The following is a 27,705-nucleotide window of genomic DNA, read 5'->3' as shown; positions in this document are numbered from 1 at the left end:
CCTTGTCTCGATTTAGCATAAACAACATGTACAGTGTGTTGGAGCACATACTGGTTCAGATTCCACTTTAAACTAGGTAAACTGTAGTGGTAGAAAAATGGCACTAAATAAGAAAAAAATATGTTAAACATTACATGAAACTATGCACATAAATATTACTGCACTGAAGAAGTACAACAAAAAAAGCAAAACAATTTATTTCTAACAATGTATGTACACTGACATGATAACATTATTTATACAAACATTTATAAATGTTATTCGATACAATTTATGAGACCTGGTCTTGCAATTTCTCAGTTTATTTTTTCAAGATTAATAATTTATTGCTCACCTGGTTTGGCATACATAGGTTAGAAAGATGTGAATTAACCATTCAGGTGCTTCACGGAATGTTTGTCATTTACTACCAGATTGACCGAAAATCGTTTATCAGTAAATTTTATATTGGTACTTCATCCAAACTTGTCAAAAGTTCATACTGATCCACCCGTAATACCTTTCTACATATCCCCTCCTCCCCTATTTCTTTTAAAAATGCAAAGTTTCAAGTATTAGCCTTAAGGAAACCAGAAGAAATAGCGCAGCTGATGATTTCAGAGTTTCCACACCTGAAACAAAGAACAGAAAGTCAACTAAATTCATAAAAGAATGCTCCAGGTTACTTCTAATGATTCTGTACAACCCATGCATATAATAGACTTCAATATTTTACAAAATTCAGTGTATCAGAATACAAATAAAACAGACAGGAAAAATGTACTAAGGTCAGAACAGACACACTAATGTAACAGATGTGAAGTTAAGCATTGTGAAGTATCCAAGAGTTTATCAGAATGACATAAAGTTAATAACATTTTCAAAATTTTACACAAGATTTAATTTGACAGGTGTGACCTGGTACAGCTCAGCTAACTGGATGTATTTCTTTATTTGTCTTAACAATGCTTTCACGACCATCTTTACTGCAGGCAAGAAGCTGGATGTGGCCAAAGATTGATTTTTAACCTGTTTTTACCTCAACGTTTTGCCTTCAATTTTTGTGATTAGCTGAATGTAGCAGAAAAGCAAAGTAAAACAAACCAAATCAACCAACCAACATAATTGTAAGATAATTATTAAGTTATTCATTCATACTACACTAACATATAGATGCAAACTAAGCATCAAGTTAAGTCTTAGTTCATAATTTACCTGAACAGTAACTTTTGCCATCAACAGGGTCATGATCAAATTCGCACGAACAGATTTCCTTCCTACATAACATCCAATCGGCGTTCATTTCATTATAACATTCATTACTATTGGTGCACTTTTCTCCAAGACCTGCAAACAGTTTAAAAAGCAGCTTCTTCATAAAAGATGTATGGAAACAGGAAGACAGGAAATTTTAGTCAAGTAATGTTTGCCATGAACAGACAGAAAATATTTTGTAATTTTTCAAATACACCAAACTACCATGTGATGTAAATAAAATTATTTACGTAGATATAATCTTAATATACAACACAGTACTGAAAACAAAATGTTTCCGTTTCACATACTTTTTGTCTGCAACATCAGGGAATGAGGAATTCATTGCTCTATTGAACAAACAGCAGTAGAAACCTGAAGTAATCATGATGTTACTGGGTCATATATTTTGTAAGCCTGTGTCTTTTGTATAATAAATTAAATTTTGATTTCTTTTAATCCTTTGAACTATGGATACCATTGAACTGTATACATAGATGTAACAACTGCTTTACAGTGCAAAATTGAAGCCAACCTCACACCAGACCAAATGGGGAGAAAAACCATTCCTCTAGTGACAATATGTATTTGTATGAATGATTCTTCAAGAAAAGCTAATAGAAATGCACTGGAAAGCATTACAAGGCAGTGCCTTACCTTTAAATTGAAGTAAAGATTTTTTTTTATTATATTGTTTAATACTGACTACTCTGTTTTATTACTACTTTCTCAGTTAAAAGTCTGTTAAAATATATAGTAATGAAATTATTTTATTTTAAAAAATACAATAACATACTGATGAAGCATGAGTTAACCTGTTTGCCTCCTCTTCCTGCTCCCAAGAAAATAAATACAACTAGCTAAATAAATGCTCATTTAGTCCAATTACACCACGAATGGCGTTCATGATATATTAACTCTGCGTTAGGTACATCATTTCCTGTAACACACATAGGCATTTGGGGTACACCTGTTTCCCAACACTTTAACTATCTTTAAGGAATGAAATACACTGTGAATTGTGCTGCACATGCATGCTGAATGTTATTTCTTCTAAGATCAGCTGAACTTTCTAAGTGATGTAATATTATAAAGTTAAGGTCATTTGCAACATGAGCCTAAATGCATAACAACATAGCAGTGTGATGTTCACCTTCAGTTATTTGGTCACTTTCTTGTTCACTTTCATCACTAACTTATACCTAGGTGTCCTCCCCTTTCTCATTAACCCACTTCTGTATAACATCTAAATCTGCTGTGAGCTCTGTCTTTCATTAGCCTTGTGTGCCTGGATAGCCTCTGTGGATGGACCTTTTCAAGTGTGCACTTTTCAAACTTGCCACAAAGTACAAAAAAATCATAGCTCAAGAACTAATTGTCGTAGAGAAATGAAATTGCTTGTTTTCTTTCTTAACTCTTTCACTGCTGCAAGTTACTGTAGTCGATTTTTTCAATGTGGGTAACTTACGGAAAGTGACTGCACTCAATTTAAAATATTCTTGTCGCTGCTGGTGTTGAGTGAAGTCACCCTGTAAGAAATGGTGTCATCTAGTGTCTGACATATGAACTGTTTTCCAAAGAAATAACTTGCTTTGGTTCTGAATAAACGAAAAACATGAACCACCATGTGTATGTAAACAACAATGGCAGCACGTCAAGTTTTGACACACCAATTACAAGAATGTAACAGAGTTACTGGATGATATTTCGGACTGTGAATTTAATGATTGGGTGTAATTAGTGCCGGAGAAGGAGCAGAAAGTGATTGTGGCACTCTAGTGTTCCTAGCCCAAAAGATGGGCTTTGTGCTACACCCATTTTTTCATCAGTTATGCCCCGAGGTGATTATTGCTTACAAGGATAAGTTATCCACTCGGTAAAATGCCAGGATTTTAAAAAAAAGGGGGTTACATGTATTTTTTTAATAGTCAGCTCTCTCTCATTTTGCCATCTTTTGCTGCCTTTGAAGTTGTTTTTTTTTTAATACTGGACCAAAAGTGGGGTGGGTTATGACCCCTATTACCCGCCTTGCACATGCTACTGTATCCATTTCAATAAGAAAATTATACTATCCCCAAAAAACTACACAGCGAAAGCTATATGAACATGGCAAAATCCCACAGCGAGCGAAAGAGTTAAAGACAGGGCTTATAGCGGAGGCAAAATTTGTACATTGTGCCTCCAACTAATGAGTGATAAAGGAAGAAGAGGAAGAGGAAAATTAAATTTTTCAAAAAAGTTGACAGCCACCACAATAGACCAGAATGAATAAGAAATGTAGTATGTAGCAGTGATATATTCCTACAACCATGTAAAGTCTCGTTGAAAATAGACTGATACTTCATGTTGAAAAAAATATGAGAGAGGGGCAGTGTTGCTGGTTTATAAAAACATTTTGCGAAATTTAAATAGTAAGAATGGATACAGTATATTGTTTTTTAATTCAATATGGCATAACTTTACATGAATACTAATGAACAAAAAAATACAGAACTGAAATGTCGTGTATTGGGTTGGTGCGAATGAAATGTCCGGCCCAGGTGCGTTATTGCCAAAGGCCAAAAAAAAATCAAAACTACAATACTTGGTTAATCAAAATAGTCGCCGTCTGCAGCCACATACTTTTGTCATCGCTCAGCCAACAATTGGATTCCATGGCGAAAGAAGTCTGGAGTCTGCGACGCAAAGAACTCCTCAATGGCATGTTGCACCGCCCGATCATCAGCGAAGGTCTACCCTGTCAGGAAGTGATCGAGATGCCGGAAGGGGTGGTAGTCAGTGGGAGGGAGGTCGGGAGAATACGCTGGATGAGGAAGGGTTTCATATTGCAACTCATGGAGAGCTTGCACCGTCCTTTGCGCGACATGTGGGCGAGCATTGTCGTGCAACATGAGGACACCATGTCTGTGGATCATTGCTGGATGCTTGCGACGAAGTTTGCGGTGCATTTCATGGAGTTCAGCACTGTAACGATCTGCATTGATGGTTTCACCTCGCCTGAGAAAGACATGATGGATCACACCCACCATGGACCACCATACCAGCAACAACACCTTCCGTGGGTGGAGAGGTGGTTTCGGAAACCACCCTGGACGTTGATCACGATCCAACCATTGTCCTGATCATTTGCGATTGTCATAGCAGATCCATTTTTCATCTGAAGTGACAATCCGATGCAGGAACTCATCCCGGTTATTCCTTACACTCAGAGAACTGCACACCTCCAGACGGCGAGTCTTGTTGACTGGTGTCAAATCATGTGGTACCCATGAGTCCAACTTTTTCACTTTACCGGTCTCACGGAGGCGCCGAACGACAGTGGTATGGTGTATGCCTAACTCGTCTGCAATGGCACAAACACTTTTCCGAGGGTCCGCTTCCACGGCGTTCCTGAGGAGCTCATCCGAACATGATGTTGGTCGATGGCCACGGGGTTCATTTTGCAATGCTGTGTCACCGGAACGAAATTTGACAAACCAGCGGCGAATGGTGCGTTCATTTACCATTCCTGGCCCAAATGCACTGTTAGTGTTTTTGGCGGCTTGCTGAACAGAATGTCCGAGTTTGAATTCGTAAAGACAAATCACTCGCAATTGTGTGTTCTCCATTGTGCACTTTCAGACGACCCTGTTCAGCAACACACTGCCTCCTGACTGTCTGGGTGCTCCAGCCTATTTGCTGGACATATACAGAGTTTATGACGTTAGACCCGTGACCTGAGTCAATCCATGTGTTGTTTTGTTGAGGTGAGTTTCCCACCAGACATCAGAGCGGACATTTCATTCGCACCAACCCAATAGTTTTCAAGAAATGGCATGTTAATTGCTGCCACTTGGAGATGCTTTTCATCGAAACAAACCATCCCAAACGCAATAATTTGGCTGGTTTCGTTTGAAACTAGAGCTACACTGTTGCTTGACGTATGATATAACCCCAAGAACATGTTGGAAAATAGTGATAATTGAAGAAGAATTCCCTACTCCACGATGAAGTATTATTTTAATGTCAGACTATGAAATATAAAGTTTCATAGATTCTGGTGATTTGATTCTATTTTCTTTCCTTTTTGGCATTTACTAGCCTTTCCAGCACCATTTGTTCTCTTTCAATATTGTAGCTTGTGATTAATAATAGATTTTCAAAATAACAAATACAGCATGAAGAAGGCAAGCAGTTATAGACAGATATTATATATATATATATATAATGGATAAAAGCAAGGAGGGCCAAAAGGGCTAAGTAAAAATCAAATAAGGTAAAAGGAAACACTCACCGGACAGTACGAAAATTCAAAATTTTCGCTAATTTATAGCATCATTGGTGTGAGAAGAAACAGAAGACGGAACCGGAAGTTGGGGTCCTGCAGAGTTGCCAGGTCCCCATTGAAGAAGAAGCGGTGCGTAGAACGAAAAAAACACTGTTTCGTCACCAGGCTCGTCGTAAACTGTGAGTGTGTAGGATGAGTTGGGAGGGTGGGTGAGGGTTGGGCATTACTGGGTGGCCTTGTTCAGGCCAGGTGGAGTGGTTGCACTCATGGCCGATATATAGGCCCTCTCCCATCTTTTGCGAACAGAGGTGTTGGCTGGTTGGGGTAGGAGGTGGATGATCGCTACCCGGAAGCAGTCGTTGAAACTGATGTTGTGGTCCCCCCTCTACCATTGCCCACCCCTCCCACACCACCACAGACCCCCCCTGAAAACCAAAACTGCACTCCCATACATCGCACCTTGGGAAACAACCAGTCCACGGACAAACCCACCCCTACCAGATCCATGACCACCAATGACCCTAACCCACTCAAAAACAACCAGACTGTACTCAATTTATCCAGCCATAAACTGAGCACTGATGAAATAGCTGTTTTATCCAAAGGCCTCACCTTCTCCCCCACAACTCCCCCCAACCAATTCCGCCTACTTTTTGACATACACACATTTGCTCGCAGCCTCCGATGGCAACATTTCTGGGCCAAAAATCCCGCACTCCAAACTACTACCAGTGAAACCCACCCGAGCCTCCTTCAATTTAGCCCCCCCTCCTCCCAAGATCCACCCCCCCTGCCCACCAACCACCCCTTGGAAAGATACATCACTGCCGTCACTTCCACCACCTCTGACAGCTCATTCTTAAATAACTTTCACAACCAACCTAACCTCAATCCCCCCCAACAGAAAGCTCTCAGATCCACACCAACCACCACAACATCAGTTTCAACGACTGCTTCCGGGTAGCGATCATCCACCTCCTACCCCAACCAGCCAACACCTCTGTTCGCAAAAGATGGGAGAGGGCCTATATATCAGCCATGAGTGCAACCACTCCACCTGGCCTGAACAAGGCCACCCAGTAATGCCCAACCCTCACCCACCCTCCCGCCCTCCCTCCCAACTCATCCTGCACACTCACAGTTTACGACGAGCCTGGTGACGAAACAGTGTTTTTTTCGTTCTACGCACCGCTTCTTCTTCAATGGGGACCTGGCAACTCTGCAGGACCCCAACTTCCGGTTCCGTCTTCTGTTTCTTCTCACACCGATGATGCTATAAATTAGCGAAAATTTTGAATTTTCCTACTGTCCGGTGAGTGTTTCCTTTTACCTTATTTGATTTATATATATATATATATATATATATATATATATATATATATATATATATATATATATATATATATATATATATAAATTGTTGATTCAAATTCCCCCCCAGAAACACATGCATGGACCATGTACTCACCACAATAAATAATGGTAGTTCGGATCTCACATTAAACTGTAGGCCCAGTCTTGATTAACCTATCTGTGCAAAAAATGAACTTAATAATGCAACTCAAACAAGCAGTAAAACACCCACACTTCGGCATATCAACTGTTCCCAAATTCATGTTCGTTTTGATTAATTCAGAGCACAATCACTCACTTCCTCACAAATTCTTTCCCCAACTACACAGCATCCAAACAAGATCACTTTGAAAAGCTCTGAAACAACATAAAGTGATACCACCTATTACCTTAACTTTATCATTCACAGGAGAGAAGATATATAAGTTTGGAGATATAAATTATGCTGTGGAATCAGAATCATTACAACAGAAAGAATATGTGTACAATGTTTATGTAATAAAGTGCCATAATAATACAAAATGTTTCTTTGTTCTCAATGTGTACAATGTATACAATTTAGATGTTTACAAATATCAGAGGATAGTCCGCTTTTTAGATACTTTTTTCCACCCCAATTTCTATTCAAAAGCCATCAATTTATTGATACTTGTAAAATTTGTTAAACGTTTCACTTGAATTACCGTGTAAATAGTAATTTGACAGTTGCCAACACTGTAGCTCTCAACACTGGTGACGTAGTAATTCGAGCTGGACACAGGGTGCATACATTCCTCTTCCCGGAAACACAAGCAGTCACCCTTTCCACCTTTGCCTCAACCCCTGACGCATTCTAAAATTCGCAAAATACAAAATAATTTAATTTAAGTGACCTACATGGAATTTAGAGTAATGATAATGGTTTCATTCAGTTATTTTATGATTATTAATTATCAGTATCCTTGTGATCTTTATGTGCTCATGAAGACACACATTGGTTATTGGTCAGCTGGCAATGTTTCCTTCTGCTTTCCGAGAAGCACTAAGAAGCTCAGCTTTTCTGTGAGGGTTGAGGCCCGTTTCTCCAACAAGATTTCATGCTTTCCCATATGATCCTTTGGGAGCATTGGTTCCCCGTGTCGGCAGCCGCAAGCAGAGGAGTCTGCTGCTTGCAATGGGCTGCTGAAGGAGTTTGAGGCCGTACAATCTTGTGAAATCGATTGCAATGGAAACACATTAAGTACATTAAATAATATTTTAATAGTGCAAGCAGCGCTTGCATTGCTTGTACTATATCTTCGCCGCTGTACAGCATGTTACTTGCACCTTGTTCATCATGGAAGACATTACTTTCTGCTCACCTTTACTGGCATAACACTCGTTATGAACCATATGAAAACCATTTGGACATGAACAATGGGCATCTCTGCAAACAGATATTTCTCCAAAAACTTTAAAGCACTGTACATCCTCCTCACATGTGTCTTCTTCAGTTTCACTGCCTAAAAATAAAAGGAAATTAAAAATGACATCAGTGAAAATGTATGTACTACTTGTGAAATATCCACATAAAAAAATTACTTTAATATGTGCAATTAGGAGAAAATGGGGGCTACGGAATTGATTGATTGAATTGTTGTTTTAAGTCCACTTTATGCACAGTAAGGCTAATTGGGACTGAACCTACAGTTTAAAGTGTGATCCGAACCACTATGTGCCTCAACCAGGTATCGAACCCTTGATTACAAGCCGACGACGTTACGACTGCTCCATCGGGAAGGCTCAGGGCTATGGAATCATTAAAGCATACCCTAAAATTTATGTACATACATATTTATTTATATTTTGTGCAGAGAAGCCAGACAATGGTAAAATTCAAGACAATATGACGCAAGGTTATTTATCAGGTTAGGTCAATGTAGGATATTGAATATTTTTTTTCAAAAAGTCCCTAACAATGGCAATTATCTCCTAACTGTACAGTCAGAAATGTGGGAATGGAAATGGAAATGAAAATACATAGAAGGGTATGAGTGTACAAAAGCAACAAAACAACATCAAATAACTGAAATAGAAAGATAGAAAGAAATACTTAATTCAAATAGGTTGCCCTATGCACCCTATGTATCCTTTTTCATTATGTTATAGAAGGTATTCAATAGATCGTGAAATATTTAACTTATCAATCATAAGGATTCCTGATGTATTGCATTTTTGGAGTGGGTTTTGACTTCTAAGGTTTTTTTTTCTTCTTCTTTTTGTTAATGATGACCTAATGTCTCACTTTCAGAGAATAAAATGATTTGGTATCATTTACAGAAGCATTCCAGAAAACTGACAATGTAACAATTTATTTTGATATTGTTTTCTCTTGTATTATGTTTCTTGATTGAGAATCAAGTTAAATGGAGAGAAAGGACATATCATTGATGTAATCCTTAATTGATCTCATCCTGGTCTAGAATCCTTGTTGGATAATTTCACTTGGCCATGTTTCTATCTCATGTTACTTTAATACTCATTAACATTGTCCACCCATTCCAAATGTATAATTTATTAATATCCACTTTGAATACCTTGTGGCACAAACTTAGCTTCAACACTTTTTTTAAAAATAAATTCCAATTTAGAACACATTACACACATGTAACAAATATGAAGTAAAATACTGAATGCCTATTAAAAAAATATTTTCTTACTCTTCAAGCATGAATCTCCATGTTCACTGGATACAGTTTCATTTGTACATGTGCACACTGCTGAATTTGAACATTCCATAAGGCCAATTACTTTGCACTCTTCTGTATTATCACATGCAGCTCCCACACCTGTAAAAAAAATATGCATGATGTTTTCTCCTTCAATTAAATTCTCATGTTATTTAAGTCATTACACTTTTTACTATCGTATATCTCTTATAATCAGGAACTTCGTTCTATTCATCATCTTAGTTATACATTTTTTGCTCTCTTTAATCTTCAAATTCTGAATTCGGAAATGACATCACAGTACAGGGTGTACATAAAAGAATATATCAGTTTCAACAATTTTTATTTCTCGTAGCAACAGATAATAGTCTACCATGCTAAAGGTCCCGGGTTCGATCCCCAGCCGGTTCAAATCCGGGAACTTTTCTAACGATGGAAGCGGCCCCGGCGCCCACCCAGCATCGAATAACATGGGTACCTGGGGGAAACCCTGGGGGGTAAAGGCGGTCAGGGGCGTGATGCTGATCACATCACCCCACTCACGACCGGATCAAGAAAGTGTGGGGTGTTACCCCCACACCCCCTATACGCCTTCATGGCGTGGTGCTATGCACAGGGGAGCACTTTACCTTTTTTTTTTAGCAACAGATAATGAGAACAAATGTTTCATTGGATGAAAGAAGAACTGCCCAAGATTGTGCAACTTACATGTATAACATGTAATATGCAAGGTCATTTGAGTGTAAAAAGGGAAATGTTTAGTTATTTTGCCACCAGATGGCTTTGATTAGGAAAAAGGGGCATGGCTAGGAAGTACCGGAGGTCAGAGGAAAGTGACCCTCCTGTGGGAACTTCACTTCCCACTGATTAGCTGAGGTTAAAACACATTAAGTTGAGTTCTTTTGAGTGTAAAAAGGGACATACTCGGAATGGAACAAAGACCAGGGAGTAGTGGTTTTTGTAGTGGTTTTGTATTTTAAGTTGCTTTATGTAGTGTATTTAGTTGGGTTATTTTAGTTAAAGCATAGCACACTTTGTTCTATTCTGAGATAGGTCTTTTGGGGATAATGAATATTAAAATTGGGTGTTAAATTGAAATTACTATAATCCATTTTGGTTAAATAAAGTATCAGGAAGTCGTTGGGACTTAGAAAGAAATACATCATAATGTAAACAGTTAATTGAAGGGCTCAGGTGTAAAACATGGTACGTGACATTTTTGTCATTTCTGAGTTCATTAAGTAAAAATGTTATTAGAAGCTATACTGTAGATAAATTGTTTTCGTTTTGTGTTTACCAATTTCAGATGGCTTCACTGAGTCCAATGCAAATTGCATGACATGGCAATTTCACTCGAAAATTGAAGGATGGCACATTTTACTTTGAGACTAAAAAATTACCAAAATGTCACTTACCATGTATTACAGCCGAGCCCTTCAATTGTAATAATTTGGTTTCTGTAAATTTGCTTCTTGGTTACTTCAATTATTAAAGGTCAATTGAGGTTTATATTTTTTTTATTACTATTTATGTTGTCTCAAGCCCTTCTGGCATGTTAAATAAACCTCCTTACCATCAAGCCATTACGTATTCTTCCTCAAAACCTACAATTTTATGGAATAAGCATTCCACTGCCGTATTTAAGTTATATTTCTGCTAGGTTAATGGACCAACTTTAGTTGTAAGCCGTGTGTCCTACTTTAAAGGACAATATTTCTTACACAATAATTCTAAAGGATGTACAATAAGAAGCTGGCCATACACTACAAGGGTTCAATGTGTGATCACTAGGTGACATGGCAAACATCAGTCGGAAGTCCATTTCCTGCCACACTTGTATCAGCATGTCTGATGTGGTGGACAGAATGGCTGAAACAATCCGGTTTCTCAATTCAAGCAGATCGGTTGGTAGTGGTGGCAAGCCAACATGGTCATTCACAAATCCCCAAAGAAAAAAATCACATGAGGTGCGGTCGGGAGAATGTGTCGGCCATGTTAGATAAGCAGAATGCTTTCTGGTGGGGAGTCACCGACAGTTCACAGTTCTTATTTCATCCAATATTGCATTTGTTCTGATAGCCTGTCACTACGAGAAATAAAAAAAATGTTGAAACTAACATATTCTTTTATGTACATCCTGTTTTTGCAAGGAAAACCTTCCTCAACCATCTGAAATAGACCATTGATTGATTGATTGATTTGGTTTACTTACATTCATGGGTGTTCATTGTAAGTGTCCCTTCATCAATTTCATCATATTATCACTTATCCTCGTCTTCGTGATCAGCCAAAAGTGGCAGAAAAGCGACACTAACAAAAAATAAAATAAAATCGCAAAGATGAGAATGAGTTATGATATGATGAAATTGATGAAGGGACTCTCGCAAAGATCTCCCATATACAGGCTGGGATTCATACCTGGTACCCATGGCATCATAGTGTGCTGTGCTAGCCACTCCACCACTGAGGCTGGCACAGACCTAGTGGTGTGAGCATAGGTGTGAGACAAATGCAAGCCACAGAAGTCAGAGTAAACTCAGAACTTCGTTGGAAATTATAGATGTACAAATCTATTCTTTACTTTCCCTCATACAATATTTGACTTGAACAAAAATATACAAGGATAAATCTGACACAATGAATAGATAAAAATAGAAACTGCCAACAATTCAAGTAATAACACAAAGCAGAATACAATGCAAAAATGTTTTGCCTCTATACAGAAGTCTAACTACACATATTGCTTCAAAACTGGAGTGACCACTTTCATGAGTGTATTCAACCAACATGTAATGTACTTTTTCCGCTTTTCTGATTAGTATCATGGAAGAAACACAATCTGTTTGTCCTTGTTTACAAAATCCACCTCAATATCTGAGCACATTGAGGATCAACTCCCAATCTTATTACCGAGGGTTCCAGGTTCAAGTCCAGGCTTGGACATGGGTGAGTGTCCTTTCATCAGTTTTAAGTAATCACCATATCATCCTCATGGTAATTAGCCATACATAGAAAAAAACAAAGTAAAATAAAAAAAATATACAAAAAAATGTTTGTAAAAAATATAAACAGAATATACAGTGCTATTACAAAAGAAATATACACTTTCAATGTCTTCTAAAACAAAAACTATTTGTAATATCGACATGAATTTTGCGCTGTTATGTTGAGGGTATGACTTGAGATGACCGGACCCCCTCTCCGATTTTCTTTACATTTCACATACTCACTAATTGAGGCCTCCTAATCACGAATCTGAAGTTAAAATTTGTCGGTCACTTCTAGAAATTGTGAACCATTGACGCTAGCATCACAAACCATTGGCGTTAGCCCCATGAACCATTGGTGCTAGCCCCATGAACCATTGGTGCTAGCCCCATGAACCATTGGTGCTAGCCCCATGAACCATTGGTGCTAGCCCCATGAACCATTGGCTCGTGGTTAGGTTAGTTTCGGTTAGGTTAGGCAAACATAGTTAAATTTTGGTGTCGTGTTAGTATCAGGATCTAGAAATTGAAAATAATTGCGAACCATTGACGCTAGCCCCACGAACCATTGGCACTAGTCCCACGAACCATTGGCACGTGGTTAGGTTAGTTCGGTTAAGTTAGGCAAACATAGTTAAAATTTGGTGTTGTGGTAGTATCAGGAATATATATATTTGGTTGTGAAACAAAAAAAATTGCGAAAATCGACGGTTTCCATTCCGAAAACTAATGCCTTATTTTCGCCTATTTTGCAATTTCTAGACATTTCCGACAAATTTTAACTTCAGATTCGTGATTAGGAGGCCTCAATTAGTGAGTATGCCAAATATGAAGAAAATCGGAGAGGGGTCCGGTCATCTCAAGTCGTTCCAGGTTGAGGAATTGTGGAAGTTTCGATAGGACACATTGTTAGTTTTTGTTGTTGTCGCTGATTGTTGTTCCGGTGCAACAATTGCTAAGATGGATGCAAACGCTGTTGAAAAATCATATTGTGTTCTTGAACTAGCCAAAACAAACTCTGTTACTGTTGTGCAATGACATTTTCAAACACATTTCGGAAAACCAGGAACTATTAGATAGTCGATCTACAATTCGTACAGAAAATTTGAAACAACAGGGTGTTTATGTACAGGTAAAAGTCCGGGAAAACCCACCATGTCAGAAGGAAAAGTGGATCATGTCCGTGTTGTTTTCCAGCGAAGTCCACAGCAAGAGCGAGTTTGGAACTTCAAATGCCACAAAAAACTGTGTAGAAAATTTTACGAAAGAGACTGAAAATGACGCCTTACAGATTGCAGTTATCACAGCATCTAATGGAAGATGGCAAGGTTAAACATCGAGATTTCTGCATTGTAATGAAGGAACGTAATGAACAAGATGGCTTCATCGAGCAGATAATTTTCAGTGATGAATCAACTTTTCACGTGAGTGGCAAAATGAATAAACAAAACATCCGAATATGGGGGACTGAATGTCCGAGGGCGACGGTTGAACATGTGCCGGATTCTCCAAAAGTAAATGTGTTCTGTGCTCTATCCTGTACGAAGATTTATGGACCCTTCTTCTTTGAAGAAGACACGGTAACAGGAGTTACATGTCACCAAATGCTAATGAATTGGTTGATGCCTCAACTGCATCAGGATGGAGGAAACTTCATCTTCCAACAGGATGGAGCACCACCTCACTGGCACTGAGGTGTTGGGACTTTTCTCGATGAAACCCTTCAACAGCACTGGATCTGTCGTGCAACAGACGACAACCGTGCTCTCGCACGATGAGTTGAAACAACGCATCACGACAGCTGTGAAAAGTGTAGACGCAGGTATCTTACACCAGGTTTGGGTTGAATTTGATTATGATCTTGATGTGTGCCGTGTGACACAAGGAGCACATATTGAACATCTGTGAGTTCCGAAACAAAACTTAAAGAATTACTTTATAAACAGTGAAAAGTGTTTCCCGATAACATAAATAGTTTTGGATTTATAAAGCATTGAAAGTGTCTATTTCTTTTGTATTTTGTACTTACCTTTAACACAGGAAATGTTGTCTTTATCATAATAATAGCCTGTATCACAGATACATGTTTTGTTTGTTACATCACAAACAGTGTTGTTCAGTGCTTGTGAGCAGTCCTCATTCTCTACACATACATCACCCAATCCTGAAAAGAAAACAACTCCATTTCAAACTGGCACTTAATAACCAAATTTGATGCAAAGAGAAACAGGCACTCGAACACATTTTTTCTTCCAGAATTTTCAGTCAAAAGTCAAATTATGTAGAAGAAAGTTGACTTTCCTCTTTCCTAAGTCTTTCCATGGGAGGGTATCATGATCTGTGCTGCATCAAAGGAATTTTGTGTGGGGGAACAAAAATTATTGGGCACCGATAACATGAGAGGATTGGGAGTAAAACTGTTCAAAACTGAGTGAACATTGGATTCAGTTGCTGCACAGTGTAAAGTTTCTGTATGATAGTTGATGAAGTTTCTTCGGTAGCTGCTGATAGCCAGAAATAAACGGGAACATCTGGGCAATCCATAAGTAGACCCACATATTTATGATGAATAAAAGATCAAGATCTCGGTGCAAAAACTGAGTACATTTCGGTATCAAAGGCAGTATACAAAATGACATATCAGTGTTAAAATGGTGAATAAAACCCTAAATTTGATTTAAAAACTACTCTCATTATGTAAAAGAAAAAAATTGCTTTTAATAGAACATTTATGTAGTTATAATAGTAATAAGTTTATTCCTGTGTGGTCTATTTTTGCTTCTCAAATATTTACAGCAGAACTAATAAATTTTCCATGATTTACATAACTCACAGGATAATTTAGACTTCAGAAAGTGCCGCATCGGTAAATAAACTCAAAATTACGTGTTTAAAAGTTTATTTCACATTTTACAGCTCATTTTGCATTATTTTGTGAGGTGAAAATGCACCTCAAACCTTTCAAAAATATGAAAAAAAACCATTACAGTGTGTTATTTCACATTTCGTGTTTTCGTCAAAAACGAAATATTCATGCCTCTACCCATAAGCCACAATACAAAGGATGCACTTTCACTTGCATTTTTGTCGGTTTCATACTTTTGTGGGTTATCAAGTTTTACTGCATAGCTGCTCACATAATAAATAAAAATTAATTTTTAAAAATCTATGTACTTTGTATTACTTATATATATTATTTCCATTTATCCCACACACAAAAAAGGGGGGGGGGGGTTACTGGCTTTATTGATTTCTGGTTATTTATGTAAAGCCCACACAATAGTCAATAATTGTAATTTTGCAATGATAACAGAGATGTAGATGGGGAAAGGGGAAGGGATGGCCACCCCAGGCATTGAAGCAAAGTGGGGGCTGAACCAGCAAGAAGTTCTAAGCATGCTGAATAATAAACTGTTTCCAATGGCCAAGGTGACATACAAAGATGGGGTCATAAACCTACAGAGTAGTGACACTTATGATATTGATAACTAACTGAATTTCACCAGCATACAGCTATGCCAATCTATCTGATGTATATTACAAGCTAACCATTAAGTTGTAAAATTCTAGCTATACGTTTCTGACATGGATAAATGGAAACAAAGGTAAAACCTTCAGCTTTGATACCTCAAGATGGTGGTGACTGAACCTGTTGTTCGTACAGCATAAAAGTTAGAGGCATACTTCAAATCCATACCTGTTAGATTTTCTCTGCAGTCAGATTTATCTGAAGATGAGTGATAACCGTCAATGCATTGGCAAATATCTTTACATGTTACAAAGCCAGTACTTGATGCAGTAAAACAATCACGGTCATCATCACAGTTTTCCCCAAGATCTGAAAACATATACACATTAAGTACACAGTGACATACTTCACATACTGTATATTATAAAACCTAAATAAGCATACTTGAAAATTCATGTTTTTTTTCTTGACCTCTGTATCCCATAGGCAAAAAAAAAAAAAAAAGACCATAATCAATAGCAACCAGCAACCATGCTTTTCTGATTTATTATTAGAGGCAAAGTATTTTGGGAACATCTCTGAGGTGTTCTTATGCATAAGTTGAAAGTGATTCACTCACAAACTGAATGAGCTGAGGAGGGAGTTGAAACACGTGATTGCTGGCACGTGTTTACAATCCTCGAGCAGTGTTGCAAGTAAACAAAGAAACAGTGGGTGACGACGACACAATGCAGAAATCTACGAAAAGAAAAACTCGCTAGCAAAACAATTCAATAAACTTACTTTATGTATTGTATCGGTAAATGCTGCAAATACCATGAAATGAAGAAACGAATGTTCAAGGTATTCGATGCCATCAAGTTTGGAATCTGAATCAAACATTTCGCAAGAATTTTCCGCACTTGAGAATCGTCTGCACTGCTGCTACTGCTACTGTTGCCAACACTGAAAGCAAAATGCTCTATTTTTGGTTCCAGCAAACCCTCCGTCTGAATGTATTGTTCCTCAGTTTTCCTAATGTTGCTGCAACATGACTCCATTCCTCCTCTCTAATCATGGAAAACACTTCCTTACACAGTTTCCACACGTCATTTAGTTTGGAAGTCACATTGCGATTTGCAACCCATTGTTTAGAAATGCCCCAAATTTTCTCTATTGTATTCAGATCGGGATGATAAGCAGGCAAGCGAAGGATGGTGTGGCCATGTTCATTGATCGGTTCATCTAAAATGTAAGTTTTCATCTTTGGTTTGTGTAGCTTTATGAGGCTGTAAAGTTCAGGTTTAAACATATCTGTAAACAGTATATTATTTTTTTAATAGCCACCTTTTTCCTCATATTAGATGAAGGACAACTTTCTCTCTGAATATTGTGGTAGGATGGGTTGTTGATTACAAAGACGGAATTTGGTGGTAAATTTGGAATGAACATTTCTTATATCCATCAAATGTAATTGCTGGAATTCATCTCTGTGTGGTAGTCTCCAGTTTTCAGATTTGATTTAAATATCAGAAGAGCGTTAGGGATTAACTCCTTGTCGCTGCCTGCATGGACAATAATGATATTGGAGATTTCAGGCCCTCGAGACTATTGTTGTGCCATGTTTTAGTTGTTGTGTGGGAACTATAAATGTATGTTTCGTTGGAATATACAATAGGATGGCCTTCCCGACGATATCTCCTGATGGCCAGTAAATAAGCAATTCTTGCATTCTGAATGTCATTTCTTGTAGATCTTCAATAAACTGGTTGCATGCCCTTTATATCTGATGGTTTTCCTTAATTTTGCAAGCACAGATTTTACTGTTGGGGCTTGCCTGTCTGAGGTGTAAAATTCATTAATTGTTTTCCGAACAACGCACATATCAAAATCATCTATATCTGTACAAGGCCATGGACGCTTTTTATTTCTACGGGGCGTACTGTATGATGTTAATGTTCCAGCACGAACTGCTGCCCTTTCCTTCTTAATGGATTTTACTGTACTCACAGACACACCTGTCGCAGCCCAAACACAGTCAATAACTTCTTTTGAGGCAACTTCAAATCGTTTTTGTCAGCCTCTTCTTGCATAAATTGCAAGACATATGCAACAACTTCATGTGTTTGTCTCCTAAGCGTTCTACGGTAAACTTTGGAATGAAGAGGAGGTATATTTTATATGTAGAAGACACTACAAAATTGCACTTCTACACACTCAGCAGCAAGCTCAAGCCAAGCACCAGATCCTCGCACCTCGCTATCACTTTCAGGAATGATTTCTGAGCATGTCATTCTGCGCAACCTGCTACGCCGTCACAAGCAGGAAAACGATTTTACCCTTGCTGACTAGCAAAGCAACAGAACTCGGAGCTGTTCCGAAAATGTGTTGCCTCTACCAGACAATGCTGCCTAACAACATTGGTGGTGGTGGTGGGGTTCTGGACGACTAGGCATGAAGCCTGTAGAAATATAATTCCTGCCGTTGGTTTCTTATCTGGAAGTTATATACAGGGGGATGCAAAACTAGGTATACAGTTATGGAACATGCAAGCAAAAAGTAACTTCTGAGACAATACAATATAGTTTTATTAAATAACAATGAGGATGACATATAAATGAGCAATGGTGCCAACTTATATGGGCCTGTGGGGCTCAAGCCCACAATTTGCCTCATTATTGTATTTTAGAAATAAAGTCCCTGTATTTAACAAAACAAACAACCTAAAGATTTTTCCAACTTAATTACTGTTCATAATAATTTGTTAGTTGTCCAATTTGATACTTGTCAGAATTCTATATTATTTACATTATCTGTGATCATATCATTATTACAAAAGTAATGGAGAATAAGGGCTTATGACATGTGTTGTGTGTTGTGTGTTGTATAAATGTATCAACAAATCTCTGAGTTCAGCACAGCCAGTTTTTCAAAGTTGGCGACACTGTAAATGAGAATTAACAACCAACACTTACATGTTCAAATTGTTTGCCTTCAGCACTAACACACTCCTGTACAATATACAAGTAACAACTGTATACCTACCTCTGCACTGCCCTGTACATGTGTATATGCACATGTGTCTGTGAGTGTGTGAACAGATATACATTTAAACATTGTTAAATTGGTAACTTGTGATTAGAGATAGATCAAAATGATAAATGAAAAATGAACTATGATGTTCACTGAATTAGGGCTGTTATGTTGTAATCAAAAATTCTGATTAGTAACAAGAGTAGAATCAAATTTTATATTTGACTATACATGAAACAAAAAAAAGATAAACAAAAAATATATATGTTTACTATATTTCAAGAACAAGGAATTATTTCAGGCATCCAAAATCTTGCATAGTTTACATTTTGTTTTTGCAATACTGCAACCTTCAGGTGATACCTAAGTAATGTATTTGCTTGTAGCATCAACAAATGATAATCATATTTCGGCTACAATTTTAACGATCATGAAAAAACTGCTTTTGTAAAAATTATGTGATAAATTTCAATTACATTGTTAATTCTATATTATTTCAGGTCAAACATTCCATTATGACAAGTGTAAACATGAGTTTTGAGATTTAATGGGTTAATGTGGTAAAATAGTTAGATAGGGAAGAAACTTTTATGTGCAAAATATCCCTTGAGTTATTGTAAATAATTAAAAAAATAATTCTATGTAGTTTGGAAGAGCAGGAATGAAATTCAGTGTAGAAAAGAGAGAGATGCTAATAACAACAAGAAACAGAGCTAGAAATGTACCAAGAATAAAGGTGGGCACAGAAGAGTTGAGGAGTGGAGTCTTTCAAATATCTAGGAAGCATAATTGAGAGAAGTGGAAGGATAGATGAGGAGGTAAACAAAAGAGAACAAATGGGTGGTGGACTCTATCAAAGTGTTTGAAGATTAATATGGAGCAGGGATGAACCTATGAAATGCAAGAAGGTAATATATACGTGTAACATATAGTTATGTGCCAATAATTATGTACGGAGCAGACTTGGACAATGACAGAGAGAGACAAAAGAAAGATGCAGGCAGTGGAGATGAAATTTTTACGGAGTATATCGGGGAAGACTCGAAGGGATAGAATAAGGAATGGTGAGGTCCGACAGACAGTGGGTGTGGTGAAGCTTCAGGACAGGATAGATCAGGTACAGGTGAGATGGTTCAGACACATGAAGAGGATGGGTGCAGAAAGACTGCCAGCACGAGGAGTGGGAGTAAGGCCAAAGGGGGAGACCAAGATGTCTGTGGAAAGAGCAGATAGTGGAGAACGTTAGGAGAAGAGGACAAGGTTGGAACACCGTGGAAAGAGAGGAGTGGTTGAAGACCAGAAAAAATGGAGAGGTTTGATTTCTATTTCCACCCAGCCAGAGGTAGGAAAGAGCGAAGGATGATGATGATGATCTAGTTTGGCACTCAATGGATGCTTGCAGCTTGGTATAGTAGTTAAGAAGTAAGTTAAGAGACAATTTTCAGTAGAGGAATTATGAATATTTGAAGCATTGTAAGGACAGTTTCACTAAAGTTGTAGCTATGCTTATACAGTCATGGTAGTGGTAGAAGAAGAAAATTATTAGCCACTTAGTTATCTATTGTCATGAAACCAAAATGCACATTTCAAGATAAATTATAAAAGTGAAGGTTATAGATATGACAGTGAGGATGAAAAGCTTTGTGTAATTACTGATCTTTATACAAAATAAATAAATAAGCATCCTTTCCTTTTTGCCACAATGAAATTTAAATTTAATTTTGTACATAAAATTTAAGTTTGATTAGACATATTTTGTATTGCCATTTTGATACTCTATAACTATACCAAAGAACTGACTGCTTCAATTGACCAACAATCACTATCTGCTAACACAAAAACAGTTATTATAAATGTTTTTACTTACTCACAGAATGCCAGCAGAGATTCCAATCTTCCACATAATGAAAACCTTTGTTACATGTACAATTTACATTTACAGTGCATGCTGCATTTTCTCCAAACAGAGAACATTGTGCATCTTCCTGACAAACATCGGCCATGTTTTGGATTACTGAAACATAAGAATGTGCTGATAAGTATGGAATATTTCTTATATGTGTTTGTATTTTGTTATTTATTATCATTTTTCTGCCACTTTTGACTAATCTTGATGATGAGGTTGACGAAACTGATGAAGGGATACTCAGAAAGAACATCCATGCTCAGGTTCACACTCAAATCTGGGAATTTGGTGGTGAAATTGAAAGTTGACGACTCAACATAATCTGGCACCAAGTTGGCTACAGAATGTTTCAGATGTTGCACAACCTAATTTTGCTTATAACATGAGATCTGTAAGTGATATTAACACAAGGTTTCTTACATTATAAAGCCTTGTCTATCGAGATATTTTTAAATACTTTTGATTACTAGTTTACTCCACATAAGAAATTCTAGATGTTAATTAATGGTTAAAGTCCGAATGATCCTCCCCTAGAATGAATGTCAGGAGAGAAAAAGATACAAACAATTGTTGTTTTTTTTTGTTGCAAGGTTATAATTTGAAGTTTTGTTACTAGTGTCTTGTAAACATGTGACTTACAACCAATGGAGAGCATATGCACCATGTTTGGTGTTATATATTGTTGGTTTGCAACACTAGCATCCTAGAATTTTGTCCCAAGATGTAGGCAAAGGGTGGCCACGTACTAACCAAGGAAATACATATCACATGTTGCCAGATATGACAAAAGTCTTGCATGAGATATGCATATCCCTATCTACATACAGCCCTGCTTTAAAACTGCAAAGCTGATAGCAATGCAGCTGTACTTTTATAACCCAAGTCTTTTATCCTTTTAACCTCTTTTTATTCCATCTTTTCTCTCCTTTCTGGACACCCCTGAGGAAGGATCTGGTTGGTAACATCAGAACTATTACAGGATTTATAAACCACAAGTAAGTAAATACTTTTACATCGTTACTATCTGTAAGCTGAGGTTACGTGAACCTGTACAAAATTATTAAATTAGTTACAATATTTATTCATTTCCGTTCATTAGATCATAATGTACAAAAGTACCATGATGTCAAAGAGGTCAGACAGAATAACTACACATTATTTTTAGTAGTACATATACATCTTATACAGATTACACATTACATATATAAAAAGTACCAAATCTGATTAAATTGAAGTACTATAATACAAAATAAATGGTGTACATGATATGATACTTGATTACACTAAATTATTATCATACATAATAAATGCTGAACATATGTTTCTTGATTACTAGTTGATACTAACTGCAAACATGTCAGAAATTTTACCCATATATAAACATACTTACAAGGCAGACACTGAATCTTGTCTATGGAGAAAACATAACCTTCTTCACATGTGCATGCACCTCCAGAACAAACAAAATTATCGATCAAACAGTCTTCATCACTGTCACATGGCATACCCAGTTCTAAAGAAATGTAAGAATTATATGTGTGAACAGAGAAAGGATATACACTACATTTTTAATATACACATAACTTTTGGTATTATAAATAGTAATTAGGCTGGAACTCTGATTTATGTTTCCGAATTTAAAATTTTACCACTTTACACATTTTAACTTCCGTCTCCAAATAAAATAAAATATAAAATTTTCCTGGAATATAAGGGTAGAATCAATGTTCCACGATATAGACAGACACTATTCTTCAGTTTGGTTCATTTTAAAATGAACACACTGACACAGTGAGAAAAAGAGGTGTCAAAAATTTTCCTTATTAAGTACAGCAGCACAGTATCAACATTATAGTTAATTGATAAAGGTGCAATAAGAAAGGACCCATCAATTCAAAAGCAAAATCGCAACAATGGCAATTCAAAATATGAAACTCATCCATTAGTCTGTAATTTGAATAACTTGAGTGATTTGAATCTTACAAGAAGTTTATGAAAGTCACCATTTGTGACTTGTTTTAGAATGTGCTGTTAATGCTTGTAATAATTAAACAAAAATAAAACTTGAGTAACTTAGTTACTCCTTGAACCCTACCTACAAATGTCTTCTGGCAGGTATCACCAATGTTTGTGTACTCTTTCTTACAACTGCAGGTACCATTTTCACTGCAAGTAGATCCATCAAGGTGGCACTCATATTCACTGCTACAATTCTCGCCAATACCTGATAAAAGAAAAATGAAAATTTCAATCCACCACATATTTCTGGAATTTTTCTTCACAGATACTTATTTCTTTAGCATACCAATACATAATTTTCCCACGGCAGTTATTTATTTCCAATTATACCCTGTAACTTCTTGAGAACAGCTGGGTTGATTTATTTTTCTTGTTTATGATTGACAAATACTACATGCAGAAATAATTATGATAAAATTTATTAGTAATTGATATGGGGATAATTTTACCAATATACATATCTGATCACTTATCTTTTATTGTTATTATATCATTTCAGAGAAAATACATGAAGCATTATTCATTGTTTGACTGCTTTTATGTCACAGTAGCTCAGTCGTTAGGGCGTCTGACTACTATACGACAGACCTGGGTTCAATCCCTGGACCACCATATGAGAGACCCGGGTTCAATCCCTGGCAGGTAATATTTTCCACCTGTTCAAGTGGCTTCAGCAGCCACATAGCATCGTATAAAGTGAGTACCTGGAGGAAACTCTGGGGGGTAAAGGCAGACAGGGGCATGGTGCTGATCACATTACCCCCAACTTCAGCCATGATCAAGAAAGTGTAAGGCCCTAACTCCGCACCCCCTAAATGCCTTCATGGCATAGTTTTTAACTTTTTTTTTACTGCTTTTATGGTCTACAACACTTCGCCCTCTGTGAACACAGTTGAACTTCTTTTGAAACTCTTGCATATGTATATCTGTCTTCAACTAGATAACTTACAAGATACTTTACTAGGTATATTTTTAAATTGGCACCATACTCAGCTAGTACATGCGAGAATAACAGATAGGAAGATGCTACAATATGTTAAATATAATTCCCATCTTTTTGATATCTCTGGAATTATCTGTCCTTGAATATGCATTGAGAGTTGATTTTTAGAGTACCTGGTATTGAAAAGTAAAAAATTATTAATAGAGTGGAACCTCGATTTTACATTCCCTGATTTTGCATTTTCCCCACATTGTATAGTCAATCTTCATGGTCCCAATGGAGCATAATGATATAAAACTTTCCCAGATTTTACATTTTTCGGCATTGTAAGTTTCTTCACCTTGGTCCCATGGAAAACATAAAATTGAGGTTTCACTGTATCAAATTTCTGAGACCTGGAAAGATGTTCTATCTCTTATTGCATGGAATTGCAATAGTCTCATCTTAAGCATGATGAAAGTCAGTAAACATTAAGAAGCGAAGATAACATATTTAATGTCAAAGTACCTGCTTTTTTCCAGCACCTGTAGTTTGCATAGTAATATTCTGGAGAACATTTGCACTCGTTATTAATACATGCTGCACCATCTAGTAGGTATGTGGTGCACTGAAAATCATATTCACATGGTTCACTTTCCTTTACGGCAACTAGAAAGAAATATATGTTCTTGGCAGCAACTCAAAACACAAAATACATGAGACATATCAAGAATTGAGTCTTTTAATTTAAAAGTTGGAACACTTTATTTTTTTTTTACTTCACAGAAAAGTATTGAATACTTGATACTTGCAGATAAAATACAGGAGCGGCATTTGTATTTTGTATTTTTGATGATTTAACATAATTTTTTCTACATCGACAACTTAAGGCTTGACTGGGCCTTTGGCCGATGCCAGCAAAACTGTTTTCGAAAATCCCTCTCCTTTCCAGAAGCCGCTACAATATTCAAAATTCTGAAAAAAATTGCATCTGCTTAGAATTTCTCCTAGAACATTCATGTGAATGTTTCTGTGCTTTGCTTTCACTGTGTCTATACAACAGTTTGGTTGATTGATTGATTGATTGATTTGGTGTTTTAAGTCCACTTTATGCACAGTAAGGCTAATCGGGACTGGACCTACAGTTTAAAGTGGGATCTGAACCATTATGTGTCTCCACCAGGTATCAAACCCGGGACCCCTTGCTTACAAGGCGACGACGACAACAGTTTGGTATTTAAGTAGGCCTATTAAACTATTGTGAATGTCTAGACAACAGTGAAATCAAATTATATGAAAATTTGTGTGAATGCTCTAGAAGGAATTCTAAGTACATGCAGTTTTTTTTAGAATTTTGAAAATCATAGCAGTTTTCTAAAAGGAGAGGAAGTTTCTAAAATGGCTTCACTGGAATCTGCCAAAGGTTCAGCCATCTCTTAGTTGCAACAATAAATATCAATGATGCTTAGATGAAATAACAAACACAATGAAATGCCAAGTACAATGCCATGATTCGAAACCAGAACTTTGAAGGGGAGATTACAAAACAGTGTACCATTTCAAAACTACTTTCTTCCAAAACCAAAGTAATGAATAAATAATCATTTTCTTAAAAATAGAAAGCATTTCAACCACTTTAAGATATAATTTAAGATACGTATGATATTATTTGCATGCAACCAAAGTACTGTGTACGTCAAACATCAGAAAAATTCAAATCTATGCATGGGTAATGTGAACATGGTCCCAAAAAGGATCCAGTATACAGGGTGAGTCACCTAAAATTACCACCGGAAATATTTCGTGAACAAAAATAAATATTGAAAAACTGCTTTCGCAGATGTATATAGGTATGAGAGGGCTCATGGAATTAATGGACACAATACGTTCAACTATGTAAGGAAGTATGATTTTCAACACAAACTTTTTTTTTTAATGGAAACCTCATTTTATTTTCAGCTCATTTGAAAGTACAGAAAAAATCATTAAGAATGGCATTTGTTACATTGGAATACGTAATTGTAACCTGAAGTTGACGCTTGGAACGAACATTCTCACAAGTTGATTCATGTGTCGTAACATACATATCTCCCTTTTGACGCCATTCGTGTATCGTAACAAACATGTTACTCTTCTGCATACTATGCGTTGTGCTTAGGAAAGTTGTTACGTTCCAACAACTGCGGGTTACAATAAAATGTGTAGTTTATACATAAGTACGCTTTGACAAATTATCTAAAAGGTTCTGATACATCTTTGTGAGTTAACAGATAATTGTTAATTAAAAAGTATAAATTTTAAACATTCCGCCGTCAGTTACATACACAAATGTTAGTACATTAACACCTTTCTAATTTTTAATTGGCGTTCATTGATTTATGTAATAATTTTTAGTACATTGGAACAATCAACTCTTCTCGTTTGGTCATGACAAATCTTTAAGTTTTCAACTTTTAAACTTTGCAGCTTATACATTTTTCCTTCAAATTGATTTATCATAATTTATCAAATAAAGCAAGAGCATAACAACGTGCACTAATTAACAAGACGTTTGTGATAGTGTACGTACAACAGAACTGTTGCTGAGAAAGTATTTTCAGATTCTGAAAAGGCCGAGATGATACTTATCTATGGGGAGTGTAGGAAAAATGCAGCACAAGCGTGCAGGCTGTATGCGTGATAGCATTTGAGCTCTGCTCTGCCGACAGGCATAGTGAAGGATGCGCCTTCACGCTCAACTTCAGGTTACAATTACTTGAGAACTACTTGACGTATTGCAATGTAACAAACGCCATTCTTAATTATTTTTTCCGTACTTTCAAATGAGCTGAAAATAAAATGGGGTTTCCATTAAAAAAACTAAGTTTGTGTTGAAATTCGTACTTCCTTACGTAGTTGAACGTATTGTATCCACTAATTTCATGAGCCCCTCTCATACCTATATATCTGCAAAAGCAGTTTTTCAATATTTATTGTTGTTCATAAAATATTTCCAGTGGTAATTTTAGGTGACTCACCCAGTATATAGCAAGGGAAAAATAAGGAAGACTCACCAGACAATAAGAATCTTCACATATTTGTAACTGATTGCACCTTAAGGATGTTGAAAATAAGATGGCCAAAGTAAGATGACGTTTCAAGATATTTGAAGATTCTTATTGTTAGGCAAGTGCTCTTTTCAGTTGTGGATTACTAGAGCTCAACATAGTACCCTTAATTCATTAATCATGTCTGTCTGTTCATCATTCCATCAGTGGCAAAATCGATTTCTCAAAAAAAAAAAAAAGCAAAATTCAGTTGCCTCATGGAATCACCAAATATTACTTAAACATGTCGTTGATTAACTTGATTGGACTTTATAGCTGGTTGTGAAATATAACACTCAATGCCATTTGGCATATCAATAACAGTAATAAATTTAGTGCATTTTATTTCATGACAAATATAACTTTGTTGCCGTCAAACTTCCAATGCTTCCTGTTCCAATTTTTCCTCCATGTTGATGAGTACCAAGAGGGAACTGAAGGCTCAGGCCTAAATTTTTAATGTTTTTTATGTTCTTTACTTTAATACTCTGGTTACAAGGTAAGTCAGATTTTAACATAAAATACAATTGTATCACAATGTAAATTAACTCTTGTAAAGATCCAAAACACGGAGTACCGTATCTTCCAAATTGTTATTGACTTCTTCTCTCTCTCTATGCTTGAGGATTTGCTTATAAAATGAATTTTAATTAAAAAAAAAAAGTATGTATGTGTTCTCATGTCAGACATGTTTCTCTTATTGTGTGTGTTGCAGCTTATTTTTTCTGTTTTGCCTGTTCTAGTTGTTCAAATTATTTTGCAGC

The 27,705-nt window shown here is 36.7% G+C and overlaps 1 protein-coding gene across 1 annotated transcript in view; it reads right to left on the bottom strand.

Annotated features, from left to right (window-relative positions):
- Positions 1 to 180: 180 nt before the first annotated feature.
- The window catches only part of LOC145990373 (uncharacterized), a 39,725-nt gene continuing 12,200 nt past the window's right edge, over positions 181 to 27,705 (bottom strand). Inside the window, exons 8-17 of the mRNA XM_083126073.1 lie at positions 24,384 to 24,524; positions 23,010 to 23,138; positions 22,305 to 22,427; positions 20,876 to 21,022; positions 16,225 to 16,365; positions 14,557 to 14,691; positions 9,532 to 9,660; positions 8,194 to 8,334; positions 1,195 to 1,326; positions 181 to 611 (exon numbers count right to left, since the gene is read on the bottom strand). Of these exons, the coding sequence (XP_082982199.1) occupies positions 532 to 611; positions 1,195 to 1,326; positions 8,194 to 8,334; positions 9,532 to 9,660; positions 14,557 to 14,691; positions 16,225 to 16,365; positions 20,876 to 21,022; positions 22,305 to 22,427; positions 23,010 to 23,138; positions 24,384 to 24,524 (1,298 nt within the window). The 3' untranslated portion in view covers positions 181 to 531. The remainder of the gene's footprint in view (positions 612 to 1,194; positions 1,327 to 8,193; positions 8,335 to 9,531; positions 9,661 to 14,556; positions 14,692 to 16,224; positions 16,366 to 20,875; positions 21,023 to 22,304; positions 22,428 to 23,009; positions 23,139 to 24,383; positions 24,525 to 27,705) is intronic.

Source organism: Lepisma saccharinum, chromosome 1 (assembly GCF_977018435.1).
Source record: "Lepisma saccharinum chromosome 1, izLepSacc3.1, whole genome shotgun sequence".
Classification (NCBI taxonomy): domain Eukaryota; kingdom Metazoa; phylum Arthropoda; class Insecta; order Zygentoma; family Lepismatidae; genus Lepisma; species Lepisma saccharinum.
Note: the sequence above shows the minus strand (reverse complement) of the source record. Positions and strands in the feature narration are given on the sequence as shown.